This window comes from Anastrepha ludens, chromosome 5 (genome assembly GCF_028408465.1).
Source record: "Anastrepha ludens isolate Willacy chromosome 5, idAnaLude1.1, whole genome shotgun sequence".
Classification (NCBI taxonomy): domain Eukaryota; kingdom Metazoa; phylum Arthropoda; class Insecta; order Diptera; family Tephritidae; genus Anastrepha; species Anastrepha ludens.
The window spans coordinates 44,172,270-44,188,748 of record NC_071501.1 but is presented as its reverse complement, the minus strand read 5'-3'; the positions used below and the strand labels follow the sequence as shown (position 1 = coordinate 44,188,748).

Here is a 16,479-nt window from a genome sequence, read left to right as displayed (position 1 = left end):
AGTGAAAAATGTACTTGTTTCGGCTGCTCCGGTTAAAATTTTATTTGATATATCACAATTTATAGGGACAATTACCGTATACATATCGGGAGGATGCTCAGAAGCCCCAGTAACGCACATATACTATAGGCTATTTTTACTACATTTTTCATAAGGCCTTGAAGAATTTCTGTGGTTAAGGTGTGGATTTCGGATTTCAAATTTTATTTGATATATCACAATTTATAGGGACAATTACCGTATACATATCGGGAGGATGCTCAGAAGCCCCAGTAACGCACATATACTATAGGCTATTTTTACTACATTTTTCATAAGGCCTTGAAGAATTTCTGTGGTTAAGGTGTGGATTTCGGCCTAAATATTGGCCTATAGAGATGAACAGTAATCCCCCAACTGGGTTTCTTCAATCGATGGCTATGACAATTCATTGATCATGAACCAATATCGATCACCGTTGACAATTACAGTATGACCTTTGTCATCCTCGAAAAATAATGACCCGAAAATGTTCGTAGCGCAACCTGCTCCTATTATTCATGCACGATTCGAGGATTTTCAGTGACCCAGAACTGACAATTTTGCTTATTAACCTCTCCGCTAAAAGTGCAACAAACCAATGATGAGTCGATTCCAAAAATCTTGTTCGTTTTGCGCCAATTCAAGCATCTTTCTGCCAATATTCCAAGAGTCGTGGCTTATTCAGAGGCAGTCAACTTTCGACCACCAATTGCACTTTACGGGGGAACAAATTTAAGTATTTCTTCATAACTCGGGATATTGCACTGATAAACCATGGCGAATAGATGGTACGAGATCCTAAGAGATAGCCTTTATGAGCTGTCAACTCCGCGATGCACGCATTCGCTGACGTTGGTACTGTTGAAACATTCCCGCAAGTCACGAATTTCTGCACGAGTGACTTTATGGTATTCAAAGAACACGATTGATGATTACAGTATTTTCGATGGAAAGCAACATTGAGTTAAGAAATTCAATGAATTACTTTCGAATTATAATTTCACGATTTCGACACGCTTTCCGACTGTGCATCGCTTATGACACCATTTCTTCTCTCTCCGCTATGGTCACTATGAATGAGGAGCATTTGAGTCGCTCATACAATCGTTAGTGGCCCCGAACCAAGGCGTTTATTGCAGCTAGTGGAAATTTTATTCAATAATTTTATTGATATATAAGACATGCAACAAAGCAATATTGGTTAAAAACTTCGCCAAGTTTCATTAAATTTTGTTCAAAAAAGCTAATTAGTTTTACTCTCAAGTTTTCCTAAAATGCTGTACGCACTCTGTAAATAGGTAATTGCTAATACAAGTTGTGGAAGTAAATTTTTCTCAAAATTTTTGCCAGTAAAAGTAATTATGGATCTAGAATAAAGTTTTTGAAACAAGTCATTACGTGAAATATGGTAAGTATTTCTCTCGATGTACTTCATCGCCCTATTCATACATGCAGACGTGGCTGAGTGCCGCTGCACTTCAAATGTTGCAACGCTTAACTCGCTGTACCCTGCGCCGCGCACTAACTGCGTTGCCACTCATATCCAACTGGCGAAGTGCAATTTCCTTTGCATCTTCCGCAGCAATGTGGCGATATAATAAATATTTTCTTGATTTCAACTTAGCTGACGCAGAAAAAATACGACAAAATTTGTGGCATGCCACATGCAGAGTGTTGCGGCACAGCACCGAAACACGTATTGCGTGTGTGAATAACTCATGTAGGCTGGCACAAGTGTACAAACATTTATGTGCAAATGTTTATATGAAATATACGTGTGTATGCATGTGTATATGTAGGGGTATGTATGTGTATCGCACATATGTAAGCGCGTTATGCATGGATGTCACTACATGTAGGCACTCAGAAAAGTTGACTTATGGAGGAAGGGGCTTTTGGTTCGATGTACATAATTCATGCAATAAATCATGTTGGCGGGTAAAGAAATGTTATAATAAATAAAATTAGTGGCAACAACACGCTGCCTTACGATTATAACAACAAAATACAATACAACAAGTTGTACTATAACAATAAAAATAACAACATTTGATGTGCCATTAGCGTCGCGTGAGGTTCTCACTTTCTTGACAATTATTAAACTTTCTTTTTGAATATGAAATTAAAGTTATTATTAGCGTCGTGTGTCAGCGTGTCAGTGCTGATAAACTTTTCACGCCTTTTCCAAATAAAATACCAGTGGTTTATTGTCTTAAAATCAAAGCAGAAACTTTTCTATTTAGACTTACCTGTATAAAGGTATACCAGCATTATCGCGAAACCATAGGACCATATAAACGTCACTCAACGGCGCACTAATCGGACAGGGCAGTGAGACGGATTTGCCTTCCACGGCATCGATGTCCTTTGTTTTCACTGTAATCATTGTTGTTGCATTCATTGTAAATGTTTGTTTATTTGTTATTATTTTCGTTCATGTCACGCAGCAATACAAAACGGTAATGGTTGCCATGAAATGTCAATCAAATGCAGACAAAAGCACATCCAAGTATGTGAGAGGGAGAGCCATTACCAGAAAATCGCATATACGACAAGGTGAGTGTGTTTGGCGGTATGTGTATTAGGTGGAGAAATAAGAGATGGAAGCGTAGATAGCAAGAGCAGCGGTCAGAGCGCGTTTTAAGAAAGTTGACAATAGCATTTATTGTAGTTGTTGATTATTTTGGTTTGGTAGCAAATTTCAAACGTCCATTTTGTAGTTAATCATTGCGCATAAGTAGAGAACGATATTCCATGATTGGTTTTGTTGTTGTGCATGAAAAGAAAGAGAAGGTAGAAGAAAGTCAGTTTCAAAAACGTATCACGTATAACAAAAACATCATAATTGTAAATTGCTTATGAGAAAGTTTGCTATTTATAAATCTAAAAATTGACAGCGGTATTGAAGGAATAGAAAAGAAAACTAAAACGTTAGAAAATGCTGGAGGAAGATTAATTAGCAGTAATTGACAGTTAATAACAGTTAATATATATTAGTAGATACAATTTTATCATTTATCATTTATTTATCACAAAAACGAATGCACCAACACTATTGCAAATATAAAAACCCCACTGGCTTACTTAAACACTTATTAGAAGAAAACTATTTTTATTTATTTTATTCATTTGTAAGCGTAATAATTCTAAATAGCCAATACAATAAAATTCAGCAAAAGTGCTGGCTATTAAGGTCTTCTGCTGAAGATTTATGCTTATTCGGCTGTTTTAGTAATAATTTATATTAAGTATGTACAACTTGGTGATATGTGGGATGAACGGTAGCAATAAATTTATATATCAGGTCAGTTCATAAGTTCGTGCGCATTTTACCCATAATTTCACTTTTGTACGATTTTTGCATACAAAAAATTATTCGCGGAATATAACGGAACTACTTATATTTTCTTTCATATATTGTGCACTCAACAAATGATTTTAATAGTGGATAGAAGCACGTGTTGTTAAAAATTAAATGGAATCTTCGAACGCGTATAAATGGCATTTTTTGTATTTTTTTTAATAAAAGTGGTAAAAATGCAATAACTGCTACTACAGAAATAAACACTGTTCACCGAGAGGATATCTTGAGTGGAAGGACTGCGCAAAAGTGGTTTTCAAAATTCCGAAATGGTAACTGCGACGTGGAGGATGCCCCGCGCGCTGGTCGTCCTGAAGTCTTTAACTCCGACGCCTTGCTCGAACTCGTGGAAGCTGAACCAAATTTGACAGTCGATATGATAGCTCAGAGGTTAAATTCATCGCAGGGAACAGTTCATAGGTACCTGGTTCAGTTGGGAAAGGTTTCAAAGCTGGGAAAATGGGTTCCGCATAGACTTTCCGTCGCCAACCTTCAGCAGAGAGTGAATGTGTTTTCTCAGCTGCTGCAACTTGAAAATGAAAGTTTTTTGAACCGTATCGTTAATGGTGGTGAAAAATGGGTCCTTTACAATAATCCTGTTCGCAAACGCCAATGGTTAGATAAAGCTGCAACACCAGAAGCGACTCCTAGAGATGGCCTTCACCCCAAGAAGATTCTCCTGTCTATTTGGTGGGATATGGCCGGTATTGTTTATTATGAACTTCTGGAACCAAACCAGAACATAACTGCTGATTATTATTCCCATCAGCTATCAAACCTGAATGCGGCAGTTAACAAAAATCGACCGTCTTTAGTGAATAGACGCAAAGTTTTGTTTCACCACGACAACGCAAGACCTCATACCGGAAGGCAAACATTAGGCAAGCTGAACGAGCTCGGATGGGATTATCACCTTTTCCGTGGACTTCAATCCCATATGAGTAAAAAGAACTACTCCTCAAAAGAAGCTATAAAAAGAGATATCGAAGCGTATTTTGGCTCCAAGGACAAACAATTTTTTGAGCAGGGAATTAAAAGTTTGCCTAAACGTTGGGAAGACATTGTAAATAATGAAGGAAAGTATATTATTGATTAATAAATATTTTAAACATCTTTTTTATTAATTTTAAAACTACCTTTAAAAGACGCACGAACTTTGGACTGAACTGATATTTAGTTCAATTAAAATTTGAAGTTTTATGAAAGTGTTTCCAGATGGTTAGAGTGAATTATGTGCTCTGGTGGGTTGGTTGAAGTGGTGATTTTTCCAGAATAAAACTAGCGCTTCCGTACCATTTTATTGCCACATACTCTATACCAACTTGACTATGTGCTGTTTAAGAACCTTATTAGGTTGTTGACATTCAAACGGGACAGTTGCTCGAGACTTCATTCGGTCCTTCCATATGGCAGGGCATTCACAGAGGAAATGGTCAATTATTTACAACTATGATAGCGTGTTTTGTTATGGATACCCATTTTGGCTGCTGTTCCCTGATAGGCCAAAAGCCAGTTATCACTGCCATGAGTCTCCAGGCGTCCCGTCGTTTCATGTTTATCAATGTTGATGACTTTCTCAGGTTGCAGGTGGGCCATAACGTTCTACTAATTTTGCACTTCGTCTGGTCTATCCATCTATAACCCGCGATTCGGAGATAATTTAGGGAAATTGCATTCTTGACTGCACCTAATGGTCTGAATATCGATTCTGCAAGAGCGTTATTCATGGCAGATCCCCCTTTTGCCAGTTCGTCCGCTTTTTCGTTTCCTTCAATGTTCCCATGTCCTGGGACCCAGATTAAGGTAACTTTATGGTTTTTACTCAAGGTGGTTTTACTTTGTTCCACCAGTTTAGAGGTTATTGTAGTGGAATCTAGTGCCTAGATTGCAGCTTGGCTATCCGAAAGAAAAGAGATATATTCGATTAGTAGCCTACAAGCTTCCCTATTGCTAGTACTATCGCCTGAAAGATACTGAGGGTATTAAGAAGACGTACACTTTCTTCAATTTTAAGTCTGCTACAATACCACAATCTATTTTTGAACCATCAGTGTAGATAGTAGTCTGAAAGTTGTTTAGCAAAAGTCCTTTATTCCATTCCTCCTGAGAGAAAAATGGCAAAATTCCTATTGAATGTCACTGTTAGAGCGATGTAAAGAGCCATCTCCGAGATGTACTGGGCTTGTCACAATAATAGACTGGTGTGATCATTCGTTTCTTCCTTCCAGTGACCCACCCCATTTAACCTAAGTGCACTCATAGTTGCCATCTTCTTGATCCGGAAATCTACCGAAATAACGTGCGTCAGTACACTAAGAGTCTCCGTAGGACATGGTCTAATTTCACCGACTGTTATTGCACAGACTGATCTTTATATACTGCCAAGTATTGTAATTTGATATATTGTAGTCTCTCCCTAGAGCTTTCCATCAAACTACCAATCCATCTCTACTAATTTTACGACCACAACTGTTGAGGCATGAGCTGGTGCATTGTCATGATGGAAAAGGACTTTTTTGAGAATCACTCGACTTGCTCGATTCAAACGAATGCTAAGCACAAAAAATATACCGATCTGGTCGAAACTTGGTATGTGTTCTTCCAAGTGATGCTACCAACTAAAAAGTAGTGCCATCTCTCTGACATTGCACGGACTTTTCAAACGACTTCCGTATTATCCCTGGACGAGGCATTACAACGCATTGTTGTTAAACTTGGCTGATTATTAAAGAGGTATTATTATACTTTATTTTTCTTGAGCTAAACACATTTCCCATTTTCCAATTCAGAGATTGCACAGGAAATTTGCATCACATCTCTATGCCCAACAAAACAAAGTAAAAAAATATGGCAAATTGTACAACTCTCAATATTCGCAATTATTTATATACCTACTTACACATATTCTTATACATATACCTGCACAAGTATGATTGCATATTGCACCATATGTGCACACATACATATTTATCGCTGTATGTTGGTGTGTATGTATGCAAGCAAACACGTTTGTCGCGTATACTTAATGGCGCATGCCTCATTAACTTTCTTTAGTTTAAGCACAGGCACACGCAAACACAGCCACACATACCCGTTTGGCTTCGTATTTGTTACAAGGCTGCAGCTGCTTGGTTGCCTGGCTGCTTATTCTGTCAGCTTGCCATCGCCCTGCCCTGCTAGCCTTGCCATATTTTCCCGCTGACGCCGTTGTTTATGACACTAATGAGTATAAAATGAATAATAAGCATACGTCAAGTAAGCCCCCTTCGTGTCCCCAAACTGATGATGATGTGACTAGTAAAGCATAAGCTTAAATAAAGTTACATGTTTGCATGTGTGGCAGAATCCCACACGTAAAGTTGGAAATATATTGTAACAAACATTATTACTAGTTTCTAGTTCGTAACTAGTGGCATTGTGATGTATCTAACTATTCTATGAGTAGGAGATATGAAGTACCACCTTTCATTAAATAAACTGTCGGCGCACTCACGTATGGGCACCCATGTCACTGTTGGCAGTTATGACTTTGAAGCAGTGTTACACTTCGTTCATTTAGGAACCAGTATTAACACCGATAACAATGTCAGCCTTGAAATCCAACGGAGAATCTCTCTTGCCTACAAGTGCTACTTTGGACTAAGTAGGTAATTGAGTAGAAAGGTGCTCTCTCGACGTACAAAACTAACACTCTACAAGGCCCTCATCATGCCCCTCCTAACGTATGGCGTAGAAGCGTGGACGACGGCAACATCCGATGAAGCGATGCTTGGAGTGTTTGAAAGAAAGATTCTGGCCAAGATTTTTGGACTTTTACACGTTGGCAACGGCGAATATCGCAGGCGATGGAACGGTGAGCTGTATGAGCTTTACGACGATATTGACATAGCTCAGCGAATAAAGATCCAGCAGCTCTGCTAGCTAGAAAAAGTTGTCCGAATAGATCCGGCTCTGATAGTATTCGCTGCGGTACCAGCTGGTGGTAACAGAGAAATCAGACCTCCTCTTTTGTGTTTGACAGATCAGGTAGATAAAGGCTTGGCTTCACTTCGTGTGTCGAACTGGCGCTGATTAGTAAGAGAAAGAAATGGCCGGCGCGCTTTATTAAAATCGGTCAAAATCGCTGCAGCGGTGATCGCGTCAATCAAGTAGAAAGACAAGATCCTTACTAGTTGACGAGAATCCAAAATGTTCCTTGGCTTATTCCATAATCATACTTCTCTATCATATTATGTATATTCTGTATGCGATTTCCCATTTCCGATTTCGCCAAGGATGTGTTTTATCACCAAGGATGTGCTCTTAAGATTATACTCGGAATATATATTTGAAGAAGTTTTGGCATTAATTAACTTAGGGATAAAAGTCAATGGCAAAATATTGTAATAAATAATATACGATTTGCCCATGACAGCACAATATTGGTTGACAAAATAAATGTCCTGCAATATCTCGTTAAAGAAGTCAGCGAAAAAAGTCCGCAATATGGCCATAATATTAACACTCAAAAAAGCCAAATTCAAGGTTGTTACAAAAAACTTTCAATAAATCACAAAAGATTTCTGTATCCGATCCAAAGAGTAACGCGATTTAAGTGCCTAGGATGTTGGCTTAGCGAAACATGGACAAACGCTGTCGGATTGAAGCAGCGGGGGAAGCTTCCTCAATTACGTCTGCTGCGGTATCTTAAATGTTACGTTTGGTCTGTTTTGTTGTACGGTGTGTCTGCATGGACACTAAAGGTTACGAATCTGAATTAATTACAGGCTTTTGAGATGTGGTATTATCGGCGGATGATGAAAATATCGTGGAAGGACAAAGTTCGTTACAAAGAAGTCATAACGAAACTTAGAAAGGGCAGAGATCGTTATTAACGATAAAGCGCCGAAAACCCGCATATTTTGGACATATTGTGCGTGGTCTAAATATGAGTTGTTGCGGCTGATTTTGCAAGGTAAAATCGAAGACAAACGAGGAATTGGAAGGAAGCAAATGTCTTGACTACGTAACATAAGAGAGTGGACAGGGTTAAAGACTATCGGGTAGTTAGTTGAAGCAGCACGAAGCAGAGACAATTACTTTAATATTAAATCTATATTAATATTTTCTAGTTTTGCTAAATGTAAAAAAGAAGAAAGAATTATTTATCATGTTTGTGTTAGAGTTGATGAGTTATTTACTCCGACAGCCAAGCGGCAATAAGGGCCCTCGGGTTAGTGACGGTGCATTCGAAACTGGTCAAGGAATGCTTGACCTCACTTTCGACTGTGTCTAAATTCTTTGACATAAGCCTCATCTGGGTTCCTGGTCACAGCGACATTGCGGGAAACAGTGAGGCGGATGAGCTGGCCAGACAAGGGACATGTGAGGCGATTTCTCCGCGAAGGGAGAGAATTGGGATCCCACTGACTACCTGCGGTCTGCTCTTGGAAAGATGGGCATTGCGCCAACTCAGCGAGCGTTGGGTAAGTACACAAACTTGTAAGGTCGCGAAATATTTCTGGCCACGTGTGTACCGGGGGCGCTCGGGCGAGCTTCTGAGGTTGACAAAATATCAGCTCTCGAATCTAGTGGGTTTTCTCACAGGTCACTTTGCGCGAGGAATGCATGATGTGAGACTTAGAATCACCTCTAGTCCTTTTTGCGCTAGATGTATGGAATCATCTCAGCACCTTCTCCTTAGCTGCCCTGCTCTGACGGGGCTAAGATCCAGGCATCTTGGCTCTTACTTCTTTGCTGCGCCTGCTGATATAGCTGGCGCTGACATTAAAAATCTGATGAATCCCCACCCTCTCCCTGTATCCCATCGGTCTTTCTCTTTCATCTCACCTCCTTCATAATGATATCACAAAGGACGAATTCATGATTCTTCGTCCAAGTGTACTCATTCCTTGGGCAGGCACACCAACCTAACCTAGAGTTAATGAACAATTTATTACTGTGATCGCTTACATTCTACATTAAGAATTTGCGAATAAAGAGAAAGATTTCACCAAATCCAGTATCAGTTTCTTTCAAAATAAAACAGTGAAACATAAGTAAAAATTACAAACTCTATACAAGTGGACAAATTGAAGGGAATAAAATTTCGCGCAGGGTCTTTCCAAGATTACGTAGGGCAACAATATACACACATACATACATACACACATATTGTGGGATGCAGCTGGCCCTCACTGGCATTGGCAATGGCATTGCAACGCATAGGTTTAATTATGTGGTAAATATTTTTTATATTATGCGCCTGTGTGTGCATGCGTAATTATTTATGCTCCTATAAAAATATGTGGCTACATTAACGTTAGTTCGCTAGTCATATAAGGGTTAATAAAACTGTTTGATTTAATCTTGTGACAATTTTGGTAATTATCGTTAATGCAGCTGACTGGTTTTCATTTTCCATAAGGTGGGCAAATTTCGTAAAATGAAATCAAGATACTTTTAATTTATAGACGCATATTTGAGTTCATGTCAAATAACTCAGGACGGAGATATAAATTTTTAAGAAATCAAACATTTGGGGTAAAGCAGACTTTATTTTGAGTATGCAACCTTCAGGAATGTTAGGGATTGTGGATGAAGCTCCCGCCCGCGGAAGTGTGTGACTATCATTTGGTAGAGTGGGCATGAAACATCAAATGATAGAAACAGTTTTTTCTAGTTGCGGTCACACTTCGATAGGCAATGGATGGCAAACCTTCAAGTGTATTTCTGCTATGAAAAATCTTCTCATAAAAAGTCATTTGACATTCGGAGGCGGCATAAAACTGGAAATCCCTCTACTTATAGAAAAACATCAAGACGCACGCCACAAATTGGAGGAGAAGCAAACGCTCAACAAAGGATATACGCCACAGTTGTATGTATATGACTCATGACCCGTGACTCATTCCCTCGATATTATTATTTCCTATGGTTTCATAAAGAAACAAAGGGCCACAAAAAATTCTTTCCACTCAAATATGTTCTGCACCAGTCTCTTTCCTTCATTTTGGGTTAAATTCATGGCGCGCGTTCCCAAATCCAACAATCGTATCCAAGTGTTAGATGATCTTCCTCGTCTACGACTGCCTTGGGGACTCCACTCAATAAACCTTTCTTGCTATGTCATATAGGTTTGCAAGCGAACTTTGCCACACTTCATTAAAGAAAACACCTAAATTTTATTTCCACTACATGGGTGGTCTGGAGGGTCTTATCGATATTTTTATAAGAACTGCTGAAATGGATTATATCTTCACGCCTGACAGTAGCTTGCGTGAAGTGCTTAGTATAGATATGACGCCAAAACTTGCAAGTGGTTTTGTTTACCGCGCAAATCTTTTGGGCACGTAGACCTCATGGTAATTTAATCTCCTTCTCTTCCAAAAAAAGCGGCCAAACATCGCTGATCTTTTGTGACATCAGTATATTCTGTAGATTAAATATTGCCAAAATGCATAAATGATATTTATAAATAATTTGCTAACGCAATATGGCTCAGTCGTTTAATATGTTCAAAATCGTTAACTGGCGATTCAAACTACAACCGTAGAAATAACCTTCAAAATATGAGTCAAGACGTCACTTACAAAACGAGTCTATGATACAAATGAGTTAGCTGAATAAGCTGACTGCCCAAAGTAATTTTGAGTCATTGAGCCAAATCCGATACCGAAAATACTCAGAGAGGTACCTGAAATAGGTGTCACAAAGCTTAACCTTGGATGTTACAATGTCAGAAACCTTTAAGGAAATTTAAGAGGTTATGTGGGCACTACAAATTACGCATTTCAGTTTGGGTTTTGGTTCAGTGACACACAACTCGAAGTTATAAAGGAAGAACATAAATTTATTAGTGAAAATGTTGCTGAAATTGGTATTAAAGCAACACCTTGATTTGGAAGTATTCAATAGCATGAATCGAGTTGAAAATTTGTAGAGGTTGTGGACTCAATTTTAATTCATACGAATCGATACAATTCATAAAAAAAGTAATAATTACACTTCTTTAGGTGTTTCGTCGAGCTCCTCCTCCTATTTGTGGCATGTGTCTTGTGGCGTTCCACAAATCATACTCATATAAAAATCAAACTAACATGCAATGCAACAAATACGAATAATTAGGATTCGTAGAACTCATTTCTTGCACCTACAAGTGGGGCGGCAACTAGCACTCCAGTCTAAAGCACTTAGCTAAGACTCATTATCTCCTAGCTACTTATAACAGTAATTGCGTGATTCATTGTTGGTGTAAATAACACCCTCTTTTTCATATTGTTCATTAAGAGGTGTTCCTCACTCAACAACACCATGTGTACGGAAATTGTTAATTCACAGCGCTGTGATTAAACTTCCTATTAATAAATGAAATACGTCGAAACAAATTTTTGAGCAAAGGTCAGCGGTTTCCGTATAATTTTACTTTCACTTCCATATACAATAATAAAGAAATTATTAGCTCGGCTTATTCAACAAGGAAGAGAGAGCTGTGAAAACAACCACCGAGAAGCAATAGCAGTGAAATACCGAAGAAAATTTTCTAAAAAGTCGAAAAGTTAGTACTAACCAATCGAAGAGTTAAATTACAGCAAATAGCCGCACTTCAGATTGGAAAAGGACAAATTGGAGAGATTTTGAATGAACATTGTATTGTAGAGTTGTAAGGGTCGGGTGGAGAAGGTGCCTTGAAAAAATTACAAAATCCACCACCTACCTTTCCGTTCGAATCTAGCCCTCAGTGACTTTCTCTTTTTTTTCAAATTAAAAAAAAAGGAGTTGCAGAGACGAAGATTTTTGACAACAGAAACAAATAAAGGGTGATCAGTTTAAAGGAATCGGATTTTAAATTGAAATAAATTACCAAAAACTCTAATTGATTGGGCAATATTTACTCGTATAAGGGGTTATATACCTTGTGAGCACGAAAAAATGGACGATTCTCATAATTTTTTTTTAATATATTTTAGAACTTTTATTCAAATGAGGTATATATCATACTGAAGGGTAACTCTCGAAGAATACATTTTGGTGTTTTTATTTTATTGTTGATATCACCCCTCTCCCGAAACGCCGTTTTTTAGAAGAGGCTTGCGGTGATCACGGTAGCGCATGAGCAACTCAACAGAAATCAAAAAAATTAAATCATTATTGTAGAAAAATGTTTTTTAGTGAATCTTAACGGTTTATTTACCCAAAAAAAATTTTTCTCGATATGAAAACCTTTTTGCACCAAAAAGAACGATTTTTGAGGGGTTGAAAAATTAAAAAAAGAATTAATTCCAGCGAACTATGCAAATATTTAAAAAAAGTGAACCGTTCAGAATTACGAGGATGTAACTTGAATAATTAAAAAAAAAAAGTTTATGCAAATCGTTCAAATAGTTTTTGATAAATAATGATCACCGCGACGGTAATTTTCAAAACACGTGACTTCGAGATAATCGCGTCTAAAGTTTTGCATGTACTTCATTTATGGATGAGATCGTGCGCTTTCACGATCTGTAACTTTCGTTCTAGTGCTCCAATCTTTATGATTTTTTGAATTTATATTTTTAAGAGAATATGCCATACAAAAATTTTCGATTTTTTAGTCCAACACAAGGTATATGACCCCTTAATTTTGTGTAGAACTATTCAGGACATTTATTTTTTAAAGATAATCCCCTTCAAATATTGGTCACAACTGTGCCGTAATTCGGACATGCGTAAACACCAATTTTAAATGACTCGCTGGAGGATTTCGGTCGGTATTTCGTGAATCACTTTAGTAATGTTGGCTTCCAATGCCTCAATTGAAGCTGGGTTATCCACAAAGCATTTAGACTTCACATAATTCCACAAATAAAAGTCCAAAGGTATGATATCACATAATCTCGGTGGCCAATCCACTGGACGGAGACGAAAGATAAATTTTTCACCGAAACGACGACGCAGTAAATTCATTGTTTCACGGGCTCTATGGCAAGTAGAGCCATGTTGTGGAGATCACGGGCTTCAATTTCCGGCATTAAAAAGTCGTTGACTGTTAAATATTTGCCGATGATTCCTCTGGCCCATAGGCTGCACCCACCAAACGATTGTTTTCAATGGATGTAATGGTTGGTTAAACCAAAAATGGGTCTCATCGCTCAATGGTTATGTGCAACGTGTATTGGCCTGAGCCCATACTTTTCACAGAGTATCGATTTTCGTAATACAATTGTACGATTTGTAAAAGTTCTTGTGGCGTTGGAGTAAGTATTTCCTGAGTACTGAAAAAAATTATATATTTAGTTTGACAGTAGTCTCACTTGATGTGTTAAAAACCTCTATTGGAAAAAGTGCAAATCTGATCACCCTTTATTTATAAAATGTTCATGTAATTTTTTACAATTTTTTCCTTTTTCTGAAAAGTCCCGATATTTTGTGCCCTACAAGCTCAAATTATCAATGGAAATTAAAACAATAAAAAGCCTTTTTTCCAAACATTCTGCAACATCATAAAATTTTATCGAGTTTAAGAAACCTTCCCTTCCAAAAATAATGAAACGAAAGTTTTGTCAGAAAAGTTAGTGTATAAAAAAACTTACATAGGCAGAACTAATTTCGTAGCACCTCCTGCTTGTTTTATGTCCTCTTCACATCTGCGATGCATTAAATTTACTAAATTTGCACATTTATCCGGAGAAATAGAGTACTAAGACTATTGCATTTGGTTCCACATGTCTTCCCTATTTATAGCTTTGAAAGGCCCGATTATATTTTTCAGTTCTGCTCCAAGATGCGCAATTGTATTTAAGTCAGGAGGCTGAGCCGGCCATTCTAAAGCATTCACTTTTTTTTCGACCACTCTTTTGCTAATTTTGATGAATCCTTGGGATCGCTACCATGCACGAACTCCCGTTTTATGGGCATGTCTTCTTTTTAAGAGATGGTAGTGTAAATAACGGTGGCTTTTTAGAAAACCTACTATTTTCCTGTTTTAGGTAAAAGGTCTTATAAGTTTTTGGCTTAACGAGGTTAGAGTGTGACTTCTCAATGGGTAATTCCTTGAATATTCTCCCAACTATTTACCCTATATTCAGCTCCTACTCAGTTGATATTACATACAATATAGTTCTGAACTGTGAAAGCTTGCTGCCGACCCCACCCTAACGAGTTCATCAGCTAATTCGAAAAAACGGATCAAAGAAGTCGCATCAAATTTTAGTAAAAAAATGGCATTAAGTGCTCAAAACCACTTGAAATGTTGACAGTGGCATATGGTGAGAGTACTCTGAGTTAAAAATATGTTTACAAGTTGTACAAGCATTTCACAGAAGGTCGAGAAGGCGTGAACGACGACGCTCCCCCAATGGGAGACTCCAGGTGAGCCAAGAAAAAAATAGCACGCCAAGTTCGATTAAATGTCAAGGTTTTGCTCACTGTTTTCCTCAATTACCATGGTGAAGAGTATCAGCAGTTCTTACCATAAGGTCGTACGGTAAATAAGAAAATAAGCTTAAAGTTACGCACCGATTGTGTGAAGCAATACGAAAAAAGCTCCCTGAAATATATGGCTTTTGCATCATGATAATGCACCTGTGCTTTTTACTTATGAGAGCCACGAAAAAACCCCTTATCAGGCCTCAACCAGCGTATTCACCAGAAAGGAGGGCGTTTTGCGACGATTGAGCAGATAAAAACCGAATCACTGAGAGAGCTCAAGGACATACCAAAAAGTGCATATCATAACAGCTTCGAGGATTGGAAAAAAAAGTGACAAGTGTATTATATCTGCCCCCCTGTCTGATTTTGAACCGGCTGTAAACCATTCGAGGGTAAAACGCATTTTGGTGTTATATATTGTAGTATGTTAATAAACAGATTATATTATGATCCGGTATCTCAGTTATGATACTTGTACGACCAAAGTCAGAGAGATCTTTCCCAAGTACATTTTGCTCTTTTAATGCATCTATGGCTATAACTCCAATACCTAAGTGATGTCATATAGTATATCGTGGGCTTCGCTCAAATATTACTAAAGTTAAGGGCTTGGGTGCATACTTTGATGACATCAAGTTCAGTTTCTTCACGTATATTAATCAAATTGTTCCAAAAGCATACCCAATGCCAGCTAAGCTCCGACAGTTCGCCGCTTTCGGAGTAATACACCCTGAATATGGTATATACTACGCGTGTGAGGAGCAGACTTTACTATGCTTGTTTTATTTGGAGTAGTATAGGATAAAAGCAAAAGTTGGTACTAAATTCGCTCTCCGCTCACTGAACTTTAGTGAGCCTACGCTAGCTTGTGAGTTTCGTTGCCAGCGTCGGTCTTAAAGCGCCTACTTATATCACAAATTTGCATTTCTTGCGGGTTCTTTTGTTGGCTAATCTAATGAATAACTCTGTCGATTGAAAAACTAGCTTACATATCCCGTTTCGGAATTTAACTTGGGTCCCCTAGAGCTAAATAATTTTACTCCTTGCCTACTTATTTACTGCTTTCCTCTTCTCCCTGTGGAGCATAGGGCGTCGACAATCCCCTTAAATCTAACTCTGTTGTTTGCTTCGCTGCATATTGCAGTCCATGAATACTCATTGGCATTCGGTTCGCTATAGACAGTTCTTCGTCAAGACTTAGCAAGGGCACCTGGCCGACGGCATCCTAGCGGGTTCCGCCTTAGTGCTCGTTTCGCAATAATGTTGATAATCTTGAACTGGCACGACCCCATGCAACAGCCGTGCACTCTTACCTAATTACTTTAACCAGACTCTTGTTCATTTTACTAAATAAGTACGTAAATAAATATGAATTAATTAATTTAAGTAAACCATGAAAGGTTAAGTTCCAAATTAAATTAACAGCCTAGCCAGTTTCCTTCCTCTGCTGAGGATTTCTATTAAATGAAATTCGCTTTGAGATATAATCAACAAGAATTTCTTCGTTCCGTTTATTAGCTTTTGTTTGCTTTGTTTTGTAAAAGCAAAAATCATTAATTCTGTAAACAAAATTACTCAAAGTCGGATATAATAGATCCAAATAAGCAGGTGAGTAAATAGTATGAATACAAGTATTGCCTCATTAGCGTCGTAACAAGGCAAGTGTAAACATACTTCAGGACATAAGAGCAACACTCAGGTAAATATTA

General features: G+C 38.0%; 1 protein-coding gene across 1 annotated transcript in view; it reads right to left on the bottom strand.

Moving 5' to 3' along the window:
* The window catches only part of LOC128864502 (neural cell adhesion molecule 1-A), a 270,759-nt gene that overhangs the window by 118,915 nt on the left and 135,365 nt on the right, over positions 1 to 16,479 (bottom strand). The window contains exon 3 of the mRNA XM_054104198.1: positions 2,271 to 2,397. Within this exon, the coding sequence (XP_053960173.1) occupies positions 2,271 to 2,397 (127 nt within the window). The remainder of the gene's footprint in view (positions 1 to 2,270; positions 2,398 to 16,479) is intronic.